At 48.6% G+C, this 20208-nt stretch overlaps 1 protein-coding gene across 1 annotated transcript in view; it reads left to right on the top strand.

Moving 5' to 3' along the window:
* Positions 1-770: 770 nt before the first annotated feature.
* Positions 771-20208, top strand: part of HELZ2 (helicase with zinc finger 2) — a gene marked incomplete at its 3' end in the record, with an annotated part of 44075 nt that continues 24637 nt past the window's right edge. Inside the window, exons 1-5 of the mRNA XM_081867425.1 lie at positions 771-947; positions 14446-15564; positions 17058-17241; positions 18059-18166; positions 19339-19865. Coding sequence (XP_081723551.1) covers positions 14564-15564; positions 17058-17241; positions 18059-18166; positions 19339-19865 — 1820 coding nt within the window. The 5' untranslated portion in view covers positions 771-947; positions 14446-14563. The remainder of the gene's footprint in view (positions 948-14445; positions 15565-17057; positions 17242-18058; positions 18167-19338; positions 19866-20208) is intronic.

The following is a 20208-nucleotide window of genomic DNA, read 5'->3' as shown; positions in this document are numbered from 1 at the left end:
CACCACATACTGGAACAATGACCCAGGAGAGACCTAGTTACAGGTAGGCAGCCGTGTTGGTGTGCCGTAGTTGAAACAAAATACAGTGGTATCTCGGGTTAAGTACTTAATTCATTCCGGAGGTCCGTTCTTAACCTGAAACTGTTCTTAACCTGAACCACCACTTTAGCTAATGGGGTCTCCCACTGTTGTTGCGTCGCCGGAGCACGATTTCTGTTCTCATCCTGAAGCAAAGTTCTTAACCTGAAGCACTATTTCTGGGTTAGGGGAGTCTGTAACCTGAAGCGTATGTAACCTGAAGCATATGTAACCTGAGGAACCACTGTGAAAAAAAATCCTTCCAGTAGCACCTTAGAGACCAACTAAGTTTGTTACTGGTATGAGCTTTCGTGTGCTTGCACACTTCTTCAGGAAAACCTGCAACTTATTATTATTAACTTCTTCTTATTGCACTGCAAATTTGCCATCTATCCATTTAAAAGAAGACATAGGATGGAGAGTTACAGATAGGTAGCCGTGTTACAGATACGTAGGATGGAGAGGCAAGGGCCCCGCGCCGAAGCACGATGCAAGGCCTCCCGGGTCAACCTGGCGCCGGGAACCCATCGCGTCCGCGCAATGCCCCGACTTGCTCCAGAAAGGCGGAGGCGCGCGCAGAGGCAGCCGGCTGCGCGGATCCGGAGGCGCCGTCGGGGCCGAGCAGGGGCGGGCGCGGCTTGCCGGGCTGCCCCGCCCCGGGGCTGGAGCACCGCCTGATGTAATTTCCGAGAAGCGCTGCCATAGGTTTGGCGGCGGCGAGGCCCCAGAAAACGAAACCGTGGCCGGGCTTTAAATAACTCTCCGGCTGCCTCCCCCTCCACCGGCGCATCTTTCCGTCCGCCCTCAACTGCATCCCAAGGCTGCTCGCGGGCATCGGACGCGCATCGCGATTCGGACGCGTTCCCACGGTAAGGTTCTGCGCCGGGCAGGTTGAGCGGGCGCTTCCTCCGTCGGCGTTTCCAGGGGGGGGGGGCATGATCTCGGCCGCCCCTCTCTCTCCCCCGCCACCCTCCTGCCTCTAGGGAGCTTGGATCTCGCGTGGGAACCGGAGCGGCCGCACGACCCGTGTCCGCCGATCGTCTGAATCCAACCCTCCCGTGGGGAGCTTGGAACGCGGATCGCAAGGCTACTCGGACCCGGGGTTGCGGATCGGGGAGCTTTTGTTTCGGGGGTGGGGAGGGGGAAAGTCGGGACTCCCCACGTGGCGAGCGCAGGCTGGGACGGGCTTGCTGCGGACGCAGAAAGAGAGAAGGCATTAACGTGGGAATGGACGGTGCGCTTCTAGCCTGGTGCCGGGATGCGCTCTCCAGCCCCACGCCAGGGATCTGGGATCCGCCGCGTCTCTGCTTCCCAAAAGAGAGGAAAGGAGAGACAAAGGAAGGGAGAGTTGAGAGCGCCAGGCGCGATCCGGCAAAGCGGGTTTGCTTGCGCCGATCCAATCCCGAGGATGGCGCGGAGGAAAGGAGGCTGGTGCGCCCTCGGGGCGCGCGGAGCTCCCAGCGCGTCTCTGTGTTAGTCTCCGTGCGGGTGATGAGATTAGCCGGCGGAACTCCCCGAGACAGCCTCTCTCCCATCTTTCCGCAGAGCGAGAGGTGTTTCTCAGCACTGTCTCTCTCTTCCCTTCACCTTTTGCCGTCCTTAATTTGTTTTTTAAAAAATAAAATAGAAAAGATGTATACTGGTCTCTATTCAGGTAGATACATGTTCCTGCGACCTGCAGCCTCCCCCAAGCTGGCACCCTCCAGATGTTTTGGAACACAACTCCCCCAGTCGCCCCCCAGGGCATGGCCCAAACATCTGGAGGGCAGAGTCCAGAGCAGCTGGGGGGGGCGGGGAGGCTGCAAACCTGCCAGGTGTGCTTCTCTGCCCCTGTGGACTTTGCCAGACTTTGGTCTTCCCTGCCTGCATCTGAGGAAATCGCTCCAGCCCCATCCATTCTGAGCCTTGCAAGGTCACTCCCCCCCCTCCTCCCCCAATCTGTGGGTTTGTTTTTGCTCTCCCCCCCCCCCCCCGCCTCTGGAACTTCGCCTGCCTCCAGGTTTCGAGGTGGCTCAGGTTGCCAGGCAAGACTTGCCCGCATCTGTTCAGGGCTGCCCTTCCTCCCAAGGCTCAGTGTTTATTCTGAAGGCTGAACAACAACAGGGCGACGTAGCAGAGTCTGGCTGGGCTGCTGCTGCTGCATCAGCAACAAGGACTTCTGTGGCACCCGAAAGCTTGCACATTGCGGCAGGAAGGGTTTTCATGTATTCCCCACCCACCCAACTGCTGCCCGAGCTTATTTTTTTGGTTTGTGGTTTTGTTACATTTCTACTCCACCTTTCCTCTAAGGAGCACAAAGTGGCTTACGTAATTCTCCTTCTTCCCATTTATCCACACAACAGCCCTGTGAGGAAGGTTAGGTGGAGAGGGAGTGACAGGCTCAAGGTTGCCCAGCCAGCTTCATGGCCGAGTGCAGATTTGAACCCTGGTTCCCCCAGGTTATAGTCCTGGCACTCTAACCCAGCCCTTTCCAAATTGGGATCTCCAGCTGTTTTGGGACTACAACTCCCATCATCCCTATCTACCAGGGCCAATGGTCAGGGATGATGGGTGTTGTAGTCCAAAAAAAAAAAAAACCCCAGCTGGAGAACCAAGTTTGGAAAGCGCTGCTCTAACCACTACACAACACTGCCTCTCACAAAATTGTGATTCCTGAAATCCGCAATGAATTTCTCAGTTTTCAGACTTTTGACGTTGCCGGTTGACGTGGTTGCTAGACAGTGATCACAAAAGGGCTCATCCTATTTTTAAACGCTATGCGGAAAGTTGTTTCTTTTTAATACTGCTTGTATTTAAACAAAGCTCAAAAGCTGTTTGCAAAGCAGGTGGAAGCGTCTGAAATTAATTGCAAACGTACCCCCCCACTCCAGACAATAATTTCTGTTTGTGCATTACTCGCGTGTAATGCGCAGGCAGATGTGTTGAAGCAGGAGGGAGGCTGAACTGCTGGCAGTAGTAGTGATTCAGTGGGGAATCATGGAATTGTAGAATTGGAAGGGATACCTTAGAATCATCTAGTCCAACCCTCTGCATTGCAGGAATCGAGTGCCTTTGTCCACCTAACCCCACCAGCAGCGGAGGTTTTTCAGTTAAACAAAAATTGCATGAGAACTAACAAGACACGCAAGCTATGAACTTAGTCCTTCACTATGAACTTAGTCCTGGTTCTGCTTGTGGACGCAAGGGGGGGGAGGAAACCCCCCCCCCAATCATGGGGGGGGGAGAGAGAGAGATACAGATAGCAATATGGAAACCCAACAAAGCTAATTTATAGATTTTGATCTAAGGTAGAATATATGGCTCCACTGGTGCAGTCGCGCAGCAGTGACTTCCCTGCCATTTTGCTCCTCTTTCCCCCGGTTCAAACGCAGACGGTTGCATCAGAAAATGACAGCATGTTTATTTTACTTTGTCTTCCCCCAAGTGAAGCTAATAACCCGGAGACTGCTAGGATTGCACAACGCTGTATTTGCAGTTTGCAAAGCCATTCTTTGTAGTGGCGCCCGCCCTGTGGAACGCCTTCCCATCAGATGTCAAAGCGAGAAACAACTACCTGACATTCAGAAGACATCTGAAGGCAGCCCTGTTCAGGGAAGTTTTTAATATGTGACATTTTAGTGTATTTTTCATCTTTGTTGGAAGCCGCCCAGAGTGGCTGGGGAAACCCAGCCAGATGGGCGTTGTACAAATAATAAATTATTATTATTATTATTATTATTATCCGATCCTCAGTATCGCTGACTGGTGAAGTTAAGGAACGGGAAAACCTTCTGCAGAAAAATGAAGCCCTGGGCTTTTTCCCGCCTTGCATTACTAGGATGTAGGGTGTTCATTTTTTTCGGCTGTTTGCATTCCATGTGCAGGCCTTTGAGTGTGTGGAGAGGGGGGCATTTAGCCTGGGGGTGGGGAATGCCAGAATGAGGGGCTCACTAGACCAGGATGTGGGAAACTATTTCAGCCCTAAGGGCAAATCCCAGGGGTTAGGCAGTGCCAGAGGCAAAGGCGAGTGGAGCAAAAGGTGTCACTCATGGCTCTGAATGTTGACATCGTGTAACGTGGGAACCTGTACAAAATTGCAGCTTCTGTTTTTGGGATGCCCAGCTGCGGCTTTGGGAAGAGTTGTGGTTGTGCTGATAAGTTCTGCTTTGGGGTGTGCCAAACAGTGAGCGCTTGTTCACACCTACCAGTTATCAGTGCGCAATTAAGTTTCAAAGCTCCAGAAGATAAGGTTCAGGATCCTATTATTCCCCCTCCTGCACAACACCCATTGTTCCTTAAGTTACTTCCGCTAGATGACCAGGAGCTAAGATATTGTATCCTGATATTTCATGCTCAAAGCCGGCTCCCTAAATACGGTTGTGTTTCCACACCCAATATTTCTGTTATCTGCTCTCCAGAGCTAAAGGAGCCGTTCTCTGTGTGCTGGACAGAGAGACACCCTGGGGAGAGTGAAGAGTGTTGCAGAGATTTTATTATAAGCTACTTCTTATTGATTATTTACGCACCACTCTTGGGCCCAGCGGTGCTCAGCAGCACGAATGCGAGTGCCAGAGGGTGATAAGTTAGGAAGGAAGTGCTGGGAATCCATCCATATCGTAGCAAAGAGAAGCCACTTAGACCACGATTTGAATTCAGAGACCATAGGGGAGGGAAGCAGTGTTAGAAACTAAGATAGAATCGTAGAGTTACAGTGGCACCTCGGGTTAAGAACTTAATTCGTTCCGGAGGTCCGTTTGTAACCTGAAACTGTTCTTAACCTGAAGCACCAATTAGCTAATGGGGCCTCCTGCTGCCACCATGCCGCCAGAGCACGATTTCTGTTCTCATCCTGAGGTAAAGTTCTTAACCTGAGGTACTACTTCTGGGTTAGCGGAGTCTGTAACCTGAAGCATCTGTAACCTGAAGCGTCTGTAACCCAAGGTACCACTGTATTATTATTATTATTATTCATGTCATTTCTATACTGCTTCATATTTTAAAGATAAAATCTCAATGCAGTTTACAGCACGTCAAAGCGTCAAATAAAAACAATCTAGAATAAAAGAAATTCAAGCTTCCAGGAAAATACTTCAGATCTTTCTTGAAAGTGGCATTTTGCACCCCCTGTATTTATTTACCTACTTAATTTTATAGAGCTGCCCCATGGCCAAATTACTCTTTTTTTATATATATATATATATATAATATATATATATATAAATTTTTATTAAGATTTTAAAGGTTACAGAAAAAAAAGAAAAGAAAACAATCAAGGAAGAAAGAGAAAAAACAATACATATATAAAAAAACATCATCAAAAAACAGAAAAAAGAAAAAAGAAATAAAAAACAAGTCAAACCTTTAACTCACTTACTTACATTCACTTATTTCCTTGACTTCCTCACGCCTCCCATTTTTGTATTCTAATTCAATTAAATATTCCAGCAAATCCTTCCAACTTTGTTTTTATCCTAATAATTTATCTTTACATATTATGATTTTACCTTCTCTCTTTCACCAATTCATTTTTACTTGATCCTTTATATCCTTTCTGCTAAAACCACATAATTTTTTTTCCTCCCAACATCTTTCTAACATTCCTTAATTTTACAATATTTCTGAAGATAAACTACTCTAGGCAAACAGTGTGGTATAGTGGTTAGAGCACTGGACTAGGACCCAGGAGATTGCATGGCTCCCCACTTGAGTCATGAAGCTCACTGGGTAACCTTGGTGTCAGCCACAGCTTCTTAACCTACCTCACAGGGTCGTCGTAGGGATTAACTGAAGATGGGAGGTGAAGCATGTACAGTGGTATCTTGGGTTACAGACGCTTCAGGTTACAGACTCCACTAACCCAGAAGTAGTACCTTGGATTAAGAACTTTGCTTCAGGATGAGAACAGAAATCGTGTGGTGGCGGTGCGGCAGCAGCAGGAGGCCCCATTAGCTAAAGTGGTGCTTCAGGTTAAGAACAGTTTCAGGTTAAGAACGGACCTCCGGAACGAATTAAGTTCTTAATCCAAGGTACCACTGTATTCTTTGGAGAAAAAGGTGGGATATGAATGCAATGTTGTTAGCCGCCCTGAGCCCGGTTTTTGAACCAGGAAGGGCGGGGTATAAATAAATTATTATTATTATTATTATTATTATTAAGCTCATTGGAGCCAGTGTGGTGTAGTGGTTAAGAGCGGTAGTCTCGTAATCTGGGGAACCGGGTTCGCGTCTCCGCTCCTCCACATTCAGCTGCTGGGTGACCCCGGGCTCGTCACACTTCTCTGAAGTCTCTCAGCCCCACTCACCTCACAGAGTGTTTGTTGTGGGTGGGAGAGGAAGGGAAAAGGAGAATGTTAGCCGCTTTGAGACTCCTTAAAGGGAGTGAAAGGTGGGATATCAAATCCAAACTCCTCCTCTTCTTCTTCTTCTTCATCTGTTTAGCTGCTTAAGAAAGCTGGAGGGGCCAGCCAGATGGAGATGTCTGTTGCCAACCAGGCATCCAGGGATCTCCGCGTGATTGCAGTTGGACCTGCGCCAGCCGTAAAACATGCCTGGTGCCTGGCTAATTTCCAACACTGGATAGAATCATCAGTGATGAAGACAAAGCTTTGTGTCTGACTGATGCTTGTGGACAGATAAGGTTCAATCCCTGTAAGGGACAGCTGCACATTCCTGAATTGCAGGGGGTTGGACTAGATGACCCTCAGGGTCCCTGCCAGCTGTCCAATTCTATGATTTAGTCCAGGTTCCAGGCACCTCTTGCCTTGACAAACAGAAGCCACTCAGAGGAGGGCAACCAAAATGGTCAAAGGCCTGGAAATGATGCCTTATGAGGAACGGCTAAGGGAGCTGGGCATGTTTAGCCTGGAGAAGAGGAGGTTAAGGGGTGATATGATAGCCATGTTCAAATATATAAAAGGATGTCACATAGAGGAGGGAGAAAGGTTGTTTTCTGCTGCTCCAGAGAAGCGGACACGGAGCAATGGTTCCAAACTACAAGAAAAAAGATTCCACCTAAACATTAGGAAGAACTTCCTGACAGTAAGAGCTGTTCGACAGTGGAATTTGCTGCCAAGGAGTGTGGTGGAGTCTCCTTCTTTGGAGGTCTTTAAGCAGAGGCTTGACAACCATATGTCAGGAGTGCTCTGATGGTGTTTCCTGCTTGGCAGGGGGTTGGACTCGGTGGCCCTTGTGGTCTCTTCCAACTCTTCTATGATTCTATGATCTGCTCCCCTGCATCTGTTCAGACTATGTGACAGCCGTCCTCAAACCCTGTCCTGGTCCAGGACTGATAACATTCAAAGCAGCTTTGAAGGGAGAGGGTGAGTGAGGTGGGATGGAACTGGGGGAGAGGCATGTGCTGGCAACTCGGAGGGCCGTGTTCTTTGGAAACACAGCGACTGCCAGCTCAGTTCCAGGTGTGCTCTCCCTGATGCAACAGGAGCTGTTAATATTTGCAAACCAGACAGCATTTGATTCCTAGCCTGCATGCTGTGGCTGTTTGTGGGTCTTTGCCCGGGCTCCGTTATTGCACCACTGCGCAGAGGCGTGGCTTCGTATATTTCTCCTTGGTCTTGTGACAAAGGTGGGGTGGAACCTCATGTGAAATAGCGGCAAAAGTGTGTAAGCTCTGAATCGGGAAGTCTCTGTTTCAGATCTTGCTTGTGCCGTGAGCCCAGAAGGTGACCTTAAGCAATCCGCCCGCATTCTGCAAGATAAGGTTAAAAATGTTGTCTGGCATTACAGGTTTGTTGTAAAGCAACGCTGGGGAACTTTGCCCTTCCAGATGTTGAAGGACTCCGGTTCCCATCAGCCTCAGCCAGCATGGCTTTAGGACTGATGGGAGTTGGGATTTCGGCAACATCTTGCATACAGTTCATAAGACACCTCCTTAAGTGTCCTCAAATGCCACCTGCTATGTTACCGCAGGTTTGCTGTGGTTTATTATCCAAGTTTGCCTTGGAAACAAAAGAGTGTTTATTAGTGGTTGTCCCCTCCCCACTCCCAATCACACAAAAACGATTTGCATCTTTGGCTGCTCCCAGGTAAAGCAGTCAGAATCAGGAAGTGAAAATTACCGTATTTTTTACTCTATAAGACTCACTTTTCCCCTCCTAAAAAGTAAGGGGAAATGCGTGTGCATCTTATAGAGCGAATGTAGGCTGCGCAACTATCCCAGAAGCCAGAACAACAAGAGGGATTGCTGCTTTCGCTGCGCAGCGATCCCTCTTGCTGTTCTGACTTCTGGGATTCAGAATATTTTTTTTCTTGTTTACCTCCTTCAAAAACTAGATGCATCTGGTGCGTCTTATAGAGCGAAAAATACGGTAAGTGGTATTTATCACCTTGTGAGATGAGAGGAGTGCTTGTGTTTGGGCAGCAGTGCTCCAGGTGGAATCTGAGTGGCACAGGGGAAGGTGTGAATGTAGCAAAAGGGTCCATAGATAGCACAGTGCAACTGGTGAGATTCTTTCTGCAGCTGCTACCTTAAAGGTAAAGGTACCCCTGACGGTTAGGTCCACTCGTGAACGACTCTGGGGTTGCGGCGCTCATCTCGCTCTGTAGGCTGAGGAAGCCGGCATTTGTCCGCAGACAGCTTCCAGGTCGTGTGGCCAGCATAACTAAGCCGCTTCTGGCAAACCAGAGCAGCGCACAGAAACGCCGTTTACCTTTCCAGCGGAGTGGTACCTATTTATCTACTTTCACTCTGATGTGCTTTTGAACTGCTAGGTTGGCAGGAGCAGGGACTGAGCAACGGGAGCTCACCCCGTTGCGGGGATTCAAACTGCCAACCTTCTGATCGGCAAGTGCTAGGCTCTGTGGTTTAGACCACAGTGCCACCCGCGTACCAGCTGCTACCTTGTTGTTGATGTTTAGTCGTTTAGTCGTGTCCGACTCTTCGTGACCCCCTGGACCAGAGCACGCCAGGCACTCCTGTCTTCCACTGCCTCCCGCAGTTAGGTCAGACTCATGTTTGTAGCTTCGAGAACACTGTCCAACCATCTGGTCCTCTGTCGTCCTCTTCTCCTTGTGCCCTCCATCTTTCCCAGCATCAGGGTCTTTTCCAGGGAGTCTTCTCTTCTTGTGAGGTGGCCAAAGTCTGGGAGCCTCAGCTTCAGGATCTGTCCTTCCAGTGAGCACTCAGGGCTGATTTCCTTCAGAATGGATGCGTTTGATCTTCTTGCAGTCCATGGGACTCTCAAGAGTCTCCTCCAGCACCATAATTAGGAGTCTACATATTTTGACTTAGAATGGCTATTCATCGGGAAATAAGGATTTGTTTTAAGTTTTTCATGTGAGCTAAAACTGTCTTGAGGTTTTTTTTTAATCGTTTAACATTAACAAACATGGATACATATGCTATAATATTACTGTTTTAGTTAAATAAATTGTTATTAAGGAAATGATTCTTTTTCTCCTTCCAATAAGGTACATCAGAAACATTGTCCAAACATAAACAGTTAACTTAATAAACCTCACAATAATTTGATCGTTATCTGTCTATGTATTTCTAATAGTAGAACCAGATCAGTAATTTTTGATATAATTGTAAAAATTACTCTGAAAAATTATTATTCCAAAAACGAAACCATCTGGTTGTAAATGTTAAGATTATACCAGCAAAAACGAGCCTTTCTGTAAAAAAATGACAGTCTCTGCATTCTGTATTCTGAAAGTGGCGAAGGGCAATGTATTCTGAAAGTGGCGAAGGGCAAGCTGGCGGTTCCTTTGGACTTGGCGGGGAAAGAGGTGTCCCTTAAACTAGTTTAAACTGGCACAGTTGACTTGGTAAAAGGCTGCTTTCCAAAAGGGCAGCTTGCCTGGTGAACTGTGACATTTTGGGTTGAAATGTCACTGCCCGGTACTTATCGACCAGGATTCAGTTTACATTGGCTGCCCTCTTTGAGTGCACGATTAGGCCCCTTCAGTCTATGAAAAACAAAGAAGCCCACATTTTCAGAGTTGCAGAGGCTAGGTCTTTCTGTATTGTGCCCAGTATACAGACCAGAACCACCAAGGCACTAAACCTGCCTTCCCCCAACCAGGTGCCCTGGAGATGTTTTGTACTACAGCAGCAACGACTTTGTGTGATAGGTTAAGGGGCTGCATCAGACTCCAAGGTCACCCAGTCAGCTTCCTAAATGAGTGGGGATTTGAACCCAGATCAGCCCAGGCCCTAGTCCAACACCCTAACCACACTGCTAGAGTACTCCTGATAAGGGGCAACTCTATAAACTGAGTAGGTAAATAAACATGGGGAAAGCAAAATGTCACTTAGAGAAAGATCTGAAATATTTTCCTTGAATTTGTGTTATTCTGGATTGTTTTATGTGATGTTTTAATGTGTTGCAAACCACTTTGAGACCCCCCTTTAAAACATAAAGCGGTATAGAAATGAACCGAAAAACAATTATTATAAGGTGCCATTTGGTGATTAGCTTTTATCTGAGTTTCTAGCACTGCCTGTGAAAGCACATGAGCAGCCACGAGTGCCACGTTGGCAATCCATGGTTTTGTGGTTCTAGCAGGGTGTGTGTGTGTTTCCTTTGCATTGGGGGTGCCCCAGTGCCAAGCAGATGCGGATGTCCACCTTTGTTTTTAGTTTTTTGTGCAGTTCTCAGAGGCCCTCAAAAGAGTGCTTTGCATTTGTCAGAGCGATGCTGGGAGTGACTGTTTGCCCAGCTGCAGAGCAAATCTCATCTCGCATCGGCACCCTATCTCTGCAAACAAATGATGTTGTGGTCTTGCCCCACCCAGTTTCTGGGTCAAGCTGCCAGTGACTCACAGATCTTGCATTTTAACTTTCGAGGGCTTCTCTTGGGACTCCCTATTTGTTTAAATTGTTTTGTTTTGTTTGCTGGAGACATTTCCCTTTCGGTTTTGAGAATGACTCGACGGATAGTCATTGCTTCAGGCTCACATCTGTTGATGCAGGACTGACACCTACGCTGCTTGGTCTCCTCGACTTTGTTCCTCCTTCTCCCCAACCAGCCATCCTTCTCCCCGGGGCTGGGCCAAGGGGAATGCCAGCCACTCTCAGGGCTGCGTACGATGTTAGTCCTATTCTAGTTACTTTGAGTGCAAACAGTGTTAGAAACTCGGGTATATAGTCGTACCTTGTTTTGCGACCGGGATCCGTTCCGGAGCCCTGGCCACTAGCCGAAACAGACGTAGAGCAAAGCGCCGTCTCCGCACGTGGAACGGTTCTCACTTCTGCGCATGCGTAAGCAGCAAACCCTGAAATAACCTGTTCCGGTACTTCTGGGTTTGCCACGGACGTTTGCCGGAATGGACGCTAGACAAGGCGGACGTTCTGGAGGTATTACTGCACAGTCCGACCTCAGGTTCAGGTTGTGTTTTTTCAGGTTACGGACCGCCGAAACCCAGAAGTACGGGAACGGGTTACTTCTGGGTTTTGGTGGTTGCGCATGCATAGAAGCGCCGAATTGCAATCCACGTGCATCCCGCACAGATTACGTTCGCAACCCGAACGTCCACTGTATAAGCGAATTGCCAAATGGCACCTTAAGCCAAGTTACGGTCGCTACAACAAGAGTTTTTAGGTGCCGTTCCCCCCATAAGTTGTTGTTTGTTGTTGTTGTTTCTATACTGCTTTAGATTTTAAAGAGAAAACCTCAAAGCGGTTCGAAACATCAAAGAAAACATATCCAACCTTCAAGGAAAATATCTCAGATATTTCTCTAAGTGACATTTTTCTTTCCCTGACAGAGCTTAGCGTTGTATCTGAATTGGGGATCATGGCTTGTTCTTGCCTTACATCCCATGGTTTGCTGGAGGAGAAGTGGAAAGTTTATTTAGCTGTGCTGGTTGAGGCTCATGAGAGCTGTAGTCTGTAACATCTGGAGAGGGCAGAACCATGTGTTTGGCACGCAGAAAGTCCAAATGAAGTCCTTGGCCCCTCCAGCGCAAATATCTCCGTTGCAGTATTCGAAATTAGCCGGGCGCCAGGCCCATTTTGCATCTAGCCATCAAGCACTTGCCACCAAGTGAAGATGCCTGGTGCCAGGATTGGGCCTGACATCTCCACCATCTGGGGATCATTAGATCTGGACTGGTTTCATACACCAAGACCCCATCCTGTTGAATTTCAGGTACCAAAATGTCTTTTCTGTTCAACCTGAGCAGGAACAGGCACCATTAAGGAAAAGAGGTCGGAATAGGCCGATATGCATGTAGACTATCCCTGGATCAAATGCCCTTTCTTCTTTGAGTTCTCAAAGTTCTTAAGATGGCTCACGGTTGTCACCTGAACTAGCCAGATGTTTAACTGATAATCATTCACAGCCAGTCCATCCTTTGAAAAATAAGACTTTTAGAGCCACCGTGCCCCAAAATGGCCACTAGACATTCCGTTTTGGCGACTGTAACCTTGGTTTAAGGAGCCATTTGGCACCCGGTTTCTATATCTGAGCTAACTAACACTAGTCTGTTAGCACAATGGAGCAAATCAACATTGCTAGCTTAGGGCGATGTATAGGGAGGAAGAGAGCTGGTTCCTGTTTTGCTGGAAGCAGGACATGGCTCTGATGAGCTGGTGCAACGCAGTTGGCAGAGAAACCAGTGTCTGGTGGAGCAGGGTTCTGAGAAGCCCATGGAAGTCAGCCAGGTTTGGGGGCAAGGAAGGTTTAGGAGAGGATTTTCGGTCACAGCAGTGATCCCGATATTGTACTTGGCAAGATGAGAGAGAGAGAGAGAGAGAGAGAGAGAGAGAGAAGGTACTGGGTCGTATTGTGTGCTGCCTACCCCTTAAAGGTGCCTCTGGAAGAATTTGTAGTCCATAAACAAGGTTTGTTAAATTCTACCCCTCCAATCCACTGCTGGCCAGTCTCAGTACATCCATTAAAATACAGTCATACCTCAGGTTACAGCTGCTTCAGGTTGCGTTTTTTTGGGTTACGGACCACTGAAACCTGGAAGTACTGGAACGGGTTACTTCTGGGTTTCGGCGGTTGCGCATGAGCAGAAACACTAAATTGTGCTTTGTGCATGCGCAGAAGCACCGAATCGCAGCGTGTGCAGATGTGGGTTGCGAATGTGCATCCCACACGGATCATGTTCGCAACCCGAGCGTCCACTATATTTCAAAGAACTGCTACCCTGCTTTGCTATCTAGGGAAATTCAAGTTGCTTGCAAAACAGAAGGAGAACAAATAAGGGCATAAGGGCCTGACTTCTGGATTAGGCCAAAGATAGCCCATCTTGTCTGGCCTTCTGTTCTCCTCCTCCGGAGGACTCGAACCGATGGCTTCAAGTCACAACAAAAGAGATTCTGACTGAAGGTCGGGAAGAACTTTTTGACAGTAAGAGCTGTTTGACAGTGGAATGGACTTCCTTGAGAGGTGGTGGAGTCTCCTTGGAAGCTTTTAAGCAGAGGGTGGATCTGTCCTGGATGCTTTTGTTGAGATTCCTGCATTGCAGGGGGTAGGACTGGATAATAATAATATTTTTTTATTTATACCTTGCCCTTCCCGGTTCAAAAACCAGGCTTGGGGCGGCTAAGAACAAATTAAACGCTTAATTGTAAAAGCAGTATAAAAACATGAATAACAATAAAATTCAAAGTTCAGAAATCAATTTAGGGGAAATCCCTCTAATAAGCATTAGGTAATCCCCAGGGCTAGCTGGCTGAATTAGTCCTACTTGGGCCCGCGAGGAGGCCAGGGGAGAATTAGCTGTGGGGTCTCAGAGAGAGTGATCTTCATAAAAAGGGGAGGGGGAGGGAAGAGAAAGGAAATAAAAGATCAGGCTGAATTCAAATTAAAGGCCAGGCGGAATAGCTCTGTCTTACAGGCCCAACGGAAGGAGGTTAAATCCTGAAGGGCCCTAGTCTGATGGGAGAGAGCATTCCACCAGGTCGGAGCCATCACTGAGAAGGCCCTGGCCCTGCTGGAGGATAGTCTGACTTCCTTAGGGCCCGGGACCTCTAAACTATGGTTATTCATGGACCTTAAGGTCCTCTGCGGGGCAGACCAGGAGAGGCGGTCCCCCAGGGTTCCTTCCAACTCTACCGTTCTATGATTCTATGAACAACAACAACATACTTATACCCCACCCATCTGACTGTTTATTTCCTTGACATCTGACAGGAGGGCATTACTCAGGGCAGGTGCCACCACTGAGAAGGCCCTCTGCCTGGTTCCCTGTAGCTTCACTTCCCCAGTGAGAGAATTGCCAAAAGGCCCTCAGAGCTGGACCTCAGTGTCCGGGCTGAACGATGGGGGTGGAGACGCTCTATCCCTGAGTCTGTTTAGGACTTCTTAAAAGTGTGGGCTTTTAAAAACAGTTCTGAATAAAACACTAATTGCTTATTAAAAAGAAGGGCTGACTTGCAAGGCAGATTCCTTATTCTCTTCTTGTTGTTAATTCTTAGGAGTTTTGAGAGCTGCGACGGGAGCTACCCTTCGCTGGGCATCTGTAGCTGCCTTGGATCGATATCTCACGGCACTGATTGTTCTCTGCTGACTGAGCTCATAGGACCTTTTCAAAAGATGCCCCTGTTGAATGGGGCGGTGGCGACACCGCTGGACGGTCTCCAGCAGCAACTGACCTTGCACCTGGCCTGCTCAAAATGTGCCCAGCAGGAGAACGAGAGCACCTACAGGTTGAAGGAGGTGGCGCACCGCTGCATGATGGAGATTCTCCTGGGCAGGCGCAGAGGCAAACGGGGGAAGCTGTGGCGAAAGGTAGACAGGCGGCCCAGCTTCCCAAACCCCACGCACTACGACGTCTGCCGGTATTACATCGCCGGCTTGGGTTGCACGAAGCACCGCAACCGCTGCACCTTTGCTTGGAGCTGGGAGGAGGTGTTAGTGTGGACCTTTGAGCGTGCCAACAACATGGAAAGGCGGGCCCTGAAGAGGCTGGTGCAGCAGGCACAGGTCGGCAGCTCTGCCAACGGCCTTTCCAGACCTCCGGCTCTCAGCATCTCAGAGGAAATCCGGAGCGAGTTCGGGGGCCGTTTCCAGGAGATCTGCAGGGTCTGCTTTTACCAGACCCCACAGAGGATCTCTGTTAAGGACTCGGCGCCAGCTTGCCAGGGGCACTGGGGAACCCTTTTGGTCCACGTGATCTCTGATGGCAAGAAGAAGGAGCAGTACACGGAGGTCCGCCCCTGCCCAGGAGGCTTGAAGAAGTTCAGCTACTGCAGATACGTCTCCGCCGGCAAACCTTGCCGCCACACTGTTCACCGGTGCAACTATTCCCACAGCGACGTGGAGCAGGCCATCTGGGAGGCGGAGGCGAACCGAGGCTTGGTGCGCAGAGATCTCCTCCATGTGCCAGGGGTGGAGAGCAAGCCGGGCGAGGAGGTCTTGCAACCCAGCGTGCAGTTCTACTGCAGGGTCTGCCTGGTGACCTGCAGCTCCCAGGAGTCCTTTGAGAACCACTGCTCCTCTGTGGAGCACACCCAGCTGATTGCCACGGACCCCGTGACTGAGTGGGCTCACCGCGCCCCTCCCTACGGCCTGACGGCTTTTGCCCTTTGCAAAAGGTAAGCGCTGCAGTTATTCTTTCCTGGGCCCGGGTCTCTCTGGCGGCCAGGAGTGCATTTGCGCGGTTAAAAGTTACACCCCAATTAGATTACTGCAATAAGGCATGTTTGGTGGAGATGGAGGACAGGGCCTTCTCGGTGGCTGCTCCCAAACTTTGGAACTCCTCCCACCCTGAGAAACCAGACTGGCTCCCTCCTTGTCCTTCCGATGGCAGGTGATGACTTTCTTGTTCTAAGCAGCTTGGGGGGGTCTGACTGCTTTTAATAAAATGACTGGCGTTATTGCAGTTATATGTATGACATGCGTAGAACCATAGAATTGTTGAGTTGGAGAGGACCCCAAGGGTCCTTATATAGTCCAAGCCCCTGTAATGCAGGGATCTCAGCATGCATACATATTTAATTGTTTATTAATGATGGGTTTTTTGTTTTTAGCGGTAATTATTTTAACTGTAAACCACCTTGATGCTCTGTCAGGGAAAAAGCCAGAGTGTAAATACTACTACTACTACTACTACTACTAATAATAATTTATTTATACTACGCCCAGCCACCCTGGGCATCTCCCAACAGAACACGACAGAACATGGTGGCCTTGTATCTTGGTGACGTAACATATTACTTCACCTGCTTCCTTCCTGGGCTCTCATGCAGTGGGCAGCTGTAAGGAAAGCTAAGTGCATTCTCATGGAACTGGGCTCTTAATCTGCCCCCCAAACAGTATCTATGCTCCCATCTGGCAGAAACATGCCAAAGTACAAAATGTGCAGACTTTGCTCCCCTCCTAGTGGCGCAGCAATAAAACTGCTAGCACATTTGCAAAGCTAAAGCAGGGTCTGGATGCAGAATCCTACCCTTGAGATTCTCAGCTTCCCTTTTCCCACTCTCTGGATCTCTCCCCTTCCCCTTTTTAAATGCAAGTCTCTAAGCCTTACGAAGATAGGCTTCAGAGTGTGTGAGTGAAGCCTGCTGAAGTCCCATTGGCCAGAAAAATAACAATAACAATAACAATAAATTTATTATTTATAACCCACCCATCTGGCTGGGTTTCCCCAGCCACTCTGGGCGCCTCCCAACAGAACACTAAAAACAGAATAAAACTTCAAACTTTAAAAACTTCCCTAAGTAGGGCTGCCTTCAGATGTCTTCTAAAGGTCAGATAGTTGTTTATTTCCTTGACATCTGATGGGAGGGAGTTCCACAGGGAGGGTGCCACCACTGAGAAGGCCCTCTGCCTGGTTCCCTGTAACCTCACTTCTCGCAGGGAGGGAACTACCAGAAGGCCCTCAGAGCTGGACCTCAGCGTCCGGACTGAATGATGGATTTAACTCAGATTACCCAGAACAGTTTGCAGATTAGTTCCCATTCCACCTATGATTTTTCGGTGCCCCTGGGTGTGGCTATACAAATTGAAGGGCATGGCTGTGCCAAAAGCACCTGTCTTGATTCTTTTATCCCATATAAGTCAACTCTGGGTTGGTGTCTTCCTGCAGAGTTGATGTCTGTGAATATGGGGAAGACTGCATCTACGCCCATTCTGCCCAGGAGCTGGAAGAATGGATTCAGCGGGCAAAGGTCTCTGAGAAGAACAAGCGGACCGCCAAGCAGTATGGCCTCCTTTCGTATCAGGACCGGCTTCTTGCTGAGTACCAGGAAAGCCACAACGAAGTCTTAATCGTAAGTTTCACCATTTCTGCATATTCCATAAGTTTTGGTATCCATTCCTCCTTTGCTGGGACTTCTGCTTTTCCATTTTTGAGCAAGTCCAATTTAGGTAGTTCCGTCCCTATAATTTCCAAAAGAAAAGCTTCTGGGTTTGTTTGTTTTTTTGCAAAGGTTATTTTAAACATCCTTTTAATTCATTTCCCAGTAAGCTTTAACCTTACTACAAGACCACCACATATGATAAAAAGAACCTCCTTTCTCTTTGAATTTCCAACACTTATTTGATTTAGATTTATACATTTTTTGCCAGTTTACTCGGTGTTAGATACCAACGATATATTATTTTCATATCATTGTCTCTTAGACGATAACATGCTGTAAATTTTATATCCGTAATCCACAATCGCTCCCATGCCTCCATGTCTATATTGTGACCAATATCTTTTGCCCAATGTATCACTGAGGATTTTACTTGCTCATCCTTTGTCTCCCATTCCAGTAATATTTTATACATTTTAGACAGCACTTTTACATTACATTCCAACAGTTCTCTCTCCAGTTGAGATATTGGTTCCCCAAACCCTCATATCCTATCTTTCTTAAATACCTCATTCAAATGATGATATTGTAACCGTGTTGTTTATTTCCCTGATAATTCCTTAAATTCTTTTAATTCATGCTCTCCTCCCTCTTGTTTTAATAAATTTCTATAAGTAGTCCCAGAGGGACCTTCTTTCTGAATGCTGACAAAAGGGGGAAGGCTCCCATCTCCCCTGGCCAGGTCGTTGGCTACTGGCCGCTTGGCTCATCTGGTTACCTCTCTCACCAGATTTCTGAGGATGTTGACGGCGTTAAGGTCACCTGTCCGCAACCTCTGCGCGTGCAGTCGGAGGACAAGAAGATGCGCTATCGATGGGTTTTCACTGTTCATTCCAAGGTAAGCTTGAGAAGGCAAAATAAATCCTAGAGATGTTGAAGGAGGGAGTCTCGTATCCTTACTTTAGGAAGATAGGGCTGGATTAAACCACCCCATTCTGCAGGTGGGAGTCAGTGCCAGAGTGATAATAATAATAATAATAATAATAATAATAATAATTTTTATTTATTTATACTGCGCCCTTCCCGGTTCAAATACCAGGCGCAGGGAGGCTAACAACAAATGTAAAACACTTAATTGTAAAAGCAGCATGAAATACAATGTAAAAACATGAATAACAATAAAATTCAAAATTCGGAAATCAATTTAGGGGAAATAAGCGTTAGATAATCCCAAGGGGCTAGCTGGCTGAATTGGTCCTACTTGGGCCAGCGAGGAGGCCAGGGGAGAATTAGCTGTGGGGTCTCAGAGAGAGTGATCTTCATAAAAAGGGGAAGGGAAGAGAAAGGAAATAAAAGATCAGGCTGAATTCAAATTAAAGGCCAGGCGGAATAGCTCTGTCTTACAGGCATACAGTGGTGCATGTTCTGGTTATCTCCCGCTTGGACTACTGCAATGCGCTCTACGTGGGGCTACCTTTGAAGGTGACCCAGAAACTACAACTAATCCAGAATGTGGCAGCTAGACTGGTGACTGGGAGAGGCCACCGAGACCGCATAACACCGTCTTGAAAGACCTACACTGGCTCCCAGTACATTTCCGAGCACAATTCAAAGTTTTGGTGCTGACCTTTAAAGCCCTAAACAGCCTCAGTCCAGTATACCTGAAGGAGCGTCTCCACCCCCATTGTCCAGCCTGGACACTGAGGTCCAGCCTGGACACTGAGGTCCAGCGCCGAGGGCCTTCTGGTGGTTCCCTCACTACGAAAAGCCAAGTTACAGGGAACCAGGCAGAGGGCCTTCTCGGTGGTGGCACCCGCCCTGTGGAACGCCCTCCCATCAGATGTCAAGGAAATAAACAACTATCTGACTTTTAGAAGACATATGAAGGCAGCCCTGTTTAGGGAAGCTTTTAATGTTTGATGCATTACTGTATTTTAATATTTGGTTGGAAGCCGCCCAGAGTGGCTGGGGAGGCCCGGCCATATGCGCGGGGTATAAATAAGAAATAATAATAATAATAATAATAATAATAATGTGACGTGAGATAACATGGCCGTCTTCCAATTTCAGAAGCCGCTGGTGCATGTGGCCCTGCTGAAACGTGTTCCTGGCGCTGCCTTCTACCTGGCAGGGAGCGGGCTCAAGCGAGGTCTCACGTACGCCTCGGGAGAAAGATTCAAGGCCGTACGGGCGTCTCCGCCAGCGACGGAGGTGGAGGTGTGCCTGGAGTGCCAGACCTTCGGCGTCTACGAGCAGTGGCTGGTGTTCGACTTTGGCGCGCGCCCGGTCCTGCTCCGGAAGCTACAGGCCCGGGTGGGGCAGAAGGAGGCCCCCTGGCAAGTGGACCCGTCATCCGCGGGGCAGAGCAGCCGCTTCGTGGACTTTGAGCGGTGGCACAGCGGCAACCGGGTGGTGGTGCCCAGCGTGGAGCGCACCGGGCAGGAGCTGGAGCTGCTGGCCAAGTACAAGGCCCCGTCGCTCTCCCTGGACTTCCAGCGTGGCGCCCAGGGCAAGCCCATCGCCCGCCTGAACTACCGCGAGCAGATGCACAACTTCCTTTACAGGGAGGAAGAGGCGCAGGAGGCGCTGATCGCCAAGTGAGTGAGGCCAAGGTGGCCTGAGGCGTGCGGCTTGCTTTTTTAGCCTCAGCTTTCCCTTCTGCATTATGGGCGTAATAATACAGGGTTGTTGTCTCTAGGAGATAATGTAATATAGGGATGTCCAACTCCCAAGAGACTGTGATCTACTCACAGAATAAAAAAGTGGGAGTGATCTACCCATTTTTTTGCGGCGGGTTGGCAGGAGCAGGGACCGAGCAACGGGAGCTCACCCCATCGCGGGGATTTGAACCGCCGACCTTCTGATCGGCAAGTCCTAGGCTCTGTGGTTTAACCCACAGCGCCACCCGTGTCCCGTTTTACCCGTGGACAAAAAGGAGCC

Source organism: Podarcis erhardii (assembly GCF_964252035.2).
Source record: "Podarcis erhardii genome assembly, chromosome: 6".
In the NCBI taxonomy this organism is placed as follows: Eukaryota; Metazoa; Chordata; class Lepidosauria; order Squamata; family Lacertidae; genus Podarcis; species Podarcis erhardii.
Note: the sequence above shows the minus strand (reverse complement) of the source record. Positions and strands in the feature narration are given on the sequence as shown.